Genomic DNA, 6,569 nt, shown 5'->3' on the forward strand with positions numbered 1-6,569 from the left:
GTTATCAGACCATCATCAGATCTGGGCAAGTCAAGCCCTGCGCAGACAGCACAGAGACAACAGGTACGTGACTTTGATTTTTGTTTCTACTATGTTCTAAACGTTAATGCTGGTCCTTGATACAGTTGTAATAAGTCAATTTTACTGTTATCAAAATTTCACTTCAGAGGGTAATTCTTTTTTCTTTTCTTGAAATGAATGACAGCAAGTTGGAACATTCTCTCAGATTTACATTAGCAATGCTTTACTTATATATATATATATATATTTATACAGTTGAAGTTGAAGAATTATTAGCCCCCTGAATTATTAACACCCCTGTTTATTTTTTTCCCCAATTTCTGTTTAATGGAGGGAAGATTGTTTCAGTACATTTCTATGCATAATAGTTTTAAAAACCTATTTCTAATAACTGATTTATTTTATCTTTGCCGTGATGACAGTAAATATACAGCTTAAAGTGACATTTAAAGGCTTAACTAGGTTAATTAGGTTAACTAGGCAGGTTAGGATAATTAGGCAAGTTATTCTACAACGATGGTTTGTTCCGTACACTATCGGAAAAAAAAAATTTGCTTAAAGGGGCTAATAATTTTGTCCCAAAAATAGTTTTTAAAAAATTCAAAACTGCGTTTATTCTAGCCGAAATAAAACAAATAAGACTTTTTTCTAGAAGAAAAAATATTATCAGACATACTGTGAAAATTTCCTTGCTCTGTCAAACATCATTTGGGAAATATTTAAAAGGGGCTAATAATTCTGACTTCAACTGTGTATATATATATATATATATATAAATAAAGGTTTATTAATTGTGATTTATTTTATTTCATATAACAAAAATAATATACTTTTTACAGTTTGAGTCTTTAGCACTTTCAGTTCCTTGTAGTTGTACTCTACTCTTCCCAGGTTTACACAATAAACATTTGATGTTTTACTATAACTTTTTTACAAACTTTTAGATTTACCAATCTGTCTTTAGAGTTTTCAAAATGTCAAGATGTCTTCGATAAAAATGAATTAATTCAACAAACTTGTAGAAAGAAAAAAAATGTCTGCACTCAACAAATTAAGGATGTTAATTTTACTGTCTGTTTGTTTTTAATCAAAGGAATGCAGATTTTAGTTTTTCCTGCTCATGCAGCTTTCAGTTCCACATTTTAGGCTTTTGTTGTAGCTTGACAACGTGGGATTCAGTTTCTGTGGTCTAACGTTTCACTCTTTGTCCCTCTGTTTTTCTTTTTGTGTGTGTTAATTGTCCAATAGAAAGAAGAGACATATAGACAAGATAGCTTGAGAGACGAGACGTGCCTAACATCTCGTGCCCACTATTTTATTTGTATGTCTCACTTCTCTGAAGCTCATCATGGACAACTCAACAACAGCCGCAGAGGTCTCAGCGGTGAGTTTTAGTTGCCATTAAACTAATACTTTTAAGGGATCATTTACCTGAAATTCATTTACTCATTTTCAGACCATGATAGATAGATGACATTTTTCTTTAGTAAATAATGAAAGTAGAAACCTTGGTCCTTGGTGATTTATATAATCCATGTCCAACGTTGCCAGATTAAAACGCACAGACACACACCCACAGGCAAAGCAAGATAAATACTGATAGCTTCTTATGATACCATGAGGCCATATTGAGGCTAAAAATTCACTTTGTGCACAACATTTTTCTTCATTTATCACACTATTAGTAATATGGAAAATACTAATGGGAGAACTGGGCCAACATGGGGTGATTTCAGATTTGCAAATGAGTCATACTTTTGAACCAGTGTTTTTTAGAGAACTGAATAGTTCAGAAAATGGAGTGAACTGGATCCGAAACAGTTGAAAGATCTACGAGCTAATCAAAACTCATATTCAGATGTGCCTGAAGTTATGTCAAAATCTCAAAAAGAGTCAATATGCTGTTTCTTTTGGCCAAAATTCAGCTCTAGATTTACATTTTTCTGTGACTGAAATGAGTATCCAGCTCTAAATCAGACCAAAGAACTGATGAGCTGAATAATAAGCATGTGAGGGTTTAAAATAGTTTGCAAAAATGAATAACTTTTGACTTTCCTCAATTAATAATTAATAATAATAAAAAAATAACATGCATATTGTACTTAAAACACTGTAATCACAAATGAACCATAATTATGGGATACCAACCATATTTTTAGTAAAACTGTATGCAAACATCAATGTACCAAGCAAACCACATGGCTAGACTTACAATAAAACCATGTTTAATTTTCATTTATGTAGATTACCAAAAATGTTTAGAATGTTGATAATGTTCTTGTTTTGCTTCATAAGACTTTAATTTGACCTCAGCTTTGCTTGTACTTTGCAATGGTTACTGACTTCCATTTTACAAATCATAATTACAACAGCTTCAGCTACAAATCTATTATTGTTCTACTTAGGCTTGTCTAACGTATCGACTTTGGTACCAATCAGTACAGATTTTTTTTAAAGTCCCACTAACATTTTACTAGCTGCTGAACCCTTTCCTAAATGCAGCTGACTGGCCAATGTGTTCATGTGCTCAACAAAAATGACAATGTTTGGCTTCTTTAAAGGTCATTGTTTCACCACTTTTCACCTCTGTTCACCAAACATGAACGCAGATAAACACACACAAGAGTGCTTGAAATGGTGTAGCTGTTCATGCTTGGTGAAAAGAGGTGAAGAGTGGTAAAGCAATTACATTTCTGGCCTATTTATGACCTACAGTCATGAATATTTGCCGGAAAATTGCAAGAATAATTTATCTGTAGATGCTCTGTTTAACTGTTTTCTTACTAGTGAAATGCTCAGTTTTTCCACTTACACTTACTTTACGTCATGTAAATAGCAAATGGCCATGGAGCAACGCAACTGGCTCTTAAAGGTAATGGGAGATGAGACTGATTGGTTTATTCTTAAAACACACCTATAACTCATTAAGAAAATAAACTCAACCCTTTTAGACCATGCGCCACGGCGCAAAGCGGATTTTTCCATCCTTATATTAGCAAAAATGAATTCGTTCTGAAAGCGTTTGCGCCCTGCGCATTGTGCATGGATCATCAAAATAGAGCCCTTAGCCTTTGTCTTTGAATTCTTCAAAAGTGTTGTTGCTCAAGTGTCTCCTATACTGTTTACTAAACAATTGCCAAATACTGTCCTGGCAGATGTAACACAATGGGCTCTATTTTGACGGTCCATGCGCAGAGCGCAAAACACAGGGCGCAAACGCTTTCAGGGCGTGTCAGGATGCGTTTTTGCTAATTTAAGGATGGGAAATCTGCCTTGCGCCAAGGCGCATGGTCTAAAAGGGTTGAGTTTATTTTCTTAATGAGTTATAGGTGTGTTTTGAGAATAAACCAATTAGAATCTTATCTCCCATTCCCTTTAAGGGTCAGCTGCGTCGCGCCAAGAGCGCATTCGCTATTTACAGGACGCAAAGTAAGTCTAAGAGGAAAAAATGAGCATTTCACAAGCAAACAGTTAACAGTTTTTTAACAGAACATGCGTGAGAATGAGAGATAATGGATCACTTTCGCTCTTGGATAGGGAAACCTTTACGCACAGACATCAATTAGTCTATAAATAAATACTTTTGTTTGTTAAGCGCAAATATTCGTTTCAAAACTATTTCTAAATTCAGTTCTAATTTCCAGCAAACGAATAAATGAATAATAATAGCAAAATGTGCTCAAAAACCTGAGTTATATCCTAAAACACATGCTGTGCCCCATATGGTCTAAAACCTGACAGGTGGGCAAATCTAAGCTTGTTTTTAATAAAAAAAATATAAATATGGATATTATTAATAATACTGCTAATAATAATAACATTATACAAAAGCAAATTGTTATGAATGAACTGAAAAAGCCTCCCGAGATGAAGAAGACATAAAAGCAGTGGTTTTTCATATTTATGTAGGCTAGAAAATAATATGTTTTGTAATATTTTAATCCTTTATATTTATATTCTATATCTATTCTTATTATATCCTATATATATCCTTAATATTTACATTTTTTCATATGTAAAGATATTTGCCTATTGCTCTCTTGTGCGTATTAAGCAGCGCGTAAGCGAGGCGCAACTCTGCGCCGGAGTTTAGACCGGGTTAGTTTTGGTCTAATGAAAAATCTATTATAGTTTCTCAAAGTAGCAGCGGCCCGCCTCAGAACGCCTTCCTTTTTAGACCAGAACGCCTATGGGCACACAAATGAGCGCTAATGCATTTGCTATTTAAACAGCGTAGCGCAACGCCTCAAAACGACTCTTGCGCCAAGCTGAAACTACCAAAAGACTTCTGCGCCACGCCTTGCGCCACACTGCGCCGGGTGTATGATAGGGCCCAATGTTTTTAAAGATATTTAAAAAAAAAAAAGGAAAAAAATTATCATGTAAAGGTGAAACTTTCAAAACACAGTGAAGAAACTTTTCTGTTGTTGTCATGTAAACATATCCTCACCTGGCCTGAAGATGAGTAAATTAACAGCAATTTTTTGTAAATGTTGTTGGTGCAGCACTACACTTTAAAAAAATCTGTAATTTTGCTGGGGTGCCAGAAAAAAAAAAAGAAGTAAAATAACGTCCGTTAAATTACAGAAATTACTGTAAAATAACGGACATTAACTTACAGAAATTTACTTAAATAAAAAATTTTGGTAAATTTCTGTAATTCAACCTCTGTTATTTTACAGTAAATTTCTGTAATTTAACAGCCTTTATTTTTTGGTTTATTTCCGGCACCCCAGCTGCCAGGAATAAACCATGAAATTACAGATTTTTTTTACAGTGTACTTTAAGATGCTGAAATGACCAAGATATTGAAAGGCATCTTTTTTGTTACAGCCTACAGATTATGACTACAACAGTACTTCCTATGATGATGATAATCCTTACGCTGCCCCCTGCAGTCTGACAGAAACATGGAATTTTCTTGGTCGCTTTGCACCTGTGGCTTACATCCTGGTGTTTATCCTGGCGCTAGTGGGTAACATACTTGTGCTTTGTGTTATCCGCCGATATCGCCAATCTCGACACAGTCCCTGCTCCTTCTCACTGACAGACACCTTCCTGCTACATTTGGCCATCTCAGACCTTCTTCTGGCTGCAACGTTGCCATTTTTCGCCGTCGAGTGGATCAGCGAGTGGGTGTTTGGCAAGGTGATGTGTAAAATAACTGGAGCTTTGTTCTCGCTGAATGTTTATTGTGGGGTGCTCTTCCTGGCATGTATCAGCTTTGACAGATACCTGGCTATTGTCCACGCCATCAATATCAGCTGGAGACGCAAAACCTGCCACGCTCAGCTGGCCTGCGCCTTCATTTGGGTCATCTGTTTGGGATTGTCCATGGTGGACATGCACTTTCGTGACTTAGTGGAAATTCCTGGCATGAATCGAATGGTGTGCCAAATAGTTTATTCTGAACAATACTCCAAGCAATGGCAGATTGGTATGCAGCTGGTAAGCATGGTTCTTGGGTTCATACTTCCTCTGTTGGTAATGCTGTATTGCTACCTTCACATTTTCAAAGCTCTGTGCCATGCCACACGTAGGCAGAAACGCCGCTCACTGAGGCTCATCATCTCCTTAGTCATCGTGTTCGTGATCAGCTGGGCGCCTTATAATGCTCTGCGGATGACTGACAGCTTGCAGATGTTAGGCGTCATTGTCAAATCCTGCGCATTGAACAATGTGTTGGATGTGGGCATTCTGGTGACAGAAAGTCTAGGCTTGGCACATTGCGCTTTAAATCCTCTACTTTATGGGCTTGTGGGAGTGAAGTTTCGCCGTGAGCTTGCCCAGATGTGCAAGGCTGCTTTAGGACCCCAGGGGTGCCTCGGGTTGGTGGGATGGGCAAACGGTCGAGGATCAAGCACCCGCAGGCCTACTGGATCATTCAGTTCAGTGGAGACCGAGAACACTTCGTACTTTTCTGTCATGGCCTGACAAGAGGGCAAGAGGAGAAGTGACACTTGTTTTTCATCAGAGTCTGAAAAGTCAGCAAGATTTTTGTTTGTGTAGAGTAAAAACTGAAGCTTTCCATGGTTCTCCTTTTTTAAAAACGTGGCATTATAAAATAATGAAGTGTGTATTAATAGTGGTTGTGTGTAAAGTGATAGTTCACCCAAAGTAAAATGTTGTCACTATTTACTCACCCTCAAGTGGCTCCAAACTTTTGAGTATCATTTTTTTTGTTGAACTCAAATTAAGATATTTTCAAAAATACCTGTTATTATCCCTGAAAAAATACCCCATATTTTCATTAAATACCATTGACCAATGTTCAGTATAGGAAAAACAAATACCGTCGAAGTCAATGTTACATCTTTTTCAAAAAATTTTATTCAAATATCTTCTTTTGTGTTCAAGAGAAGAAAGTAATTGAAACAAGTTTGTAACAAGTGAAAGGTGAGTAAATTATGATTAAATTCTCAGCTTTGGACAAACTATCCCTTTAAATACGACGTTTTGATCATTTTTTATATATTTTTACAGATCATCTGCATGTTTTTGCTTGCTTTGTAAATTAATCTGCCTTTTAAATAAATCATTTAAATGAA

At 36.2% G+C, this 6,569-nt stretch overlaps 1 protein-coding gene across 1 annotated transcript; it reads left to right on the forward strand.

Annotated features, from left to right (window-relative positions):
- Positions 1 to 16: 16 nt before the first annotated feature.
- cxcr3.2 (chemokine (C-X-C motif) receptor 3, tandem duplicate 2) lies at positions 17 to 6,569 on the forward strand. Its single transcript, NM_001007314.1, is given in 3 exon segments — positions 17 to 63; positions 1,270 to 1,405; positions 4,855 to 6,569. Coding segments are annotated over 2 exon segments (1,137 nt in total). The 5' UTR covers positions 17 to 63; positions 1,270 to 1,369; the 3' UTR covers positions 5,956 to 6,569.

The sequence above is a fragment of the Danio rerio genome, chromosome 16 (genome assembly GCF_049306965.1).
Source record: "Danio rerio strain Tuebingen ecotype United States chromosome 16, GRCz12tu, whole genome shotgun sequence".
Lineage (NCBI taxonomy): Eukaryota > Metazoa > Chordata > Actinopteri > Cypriniformes > Danionidae > Danio > Danio rerio.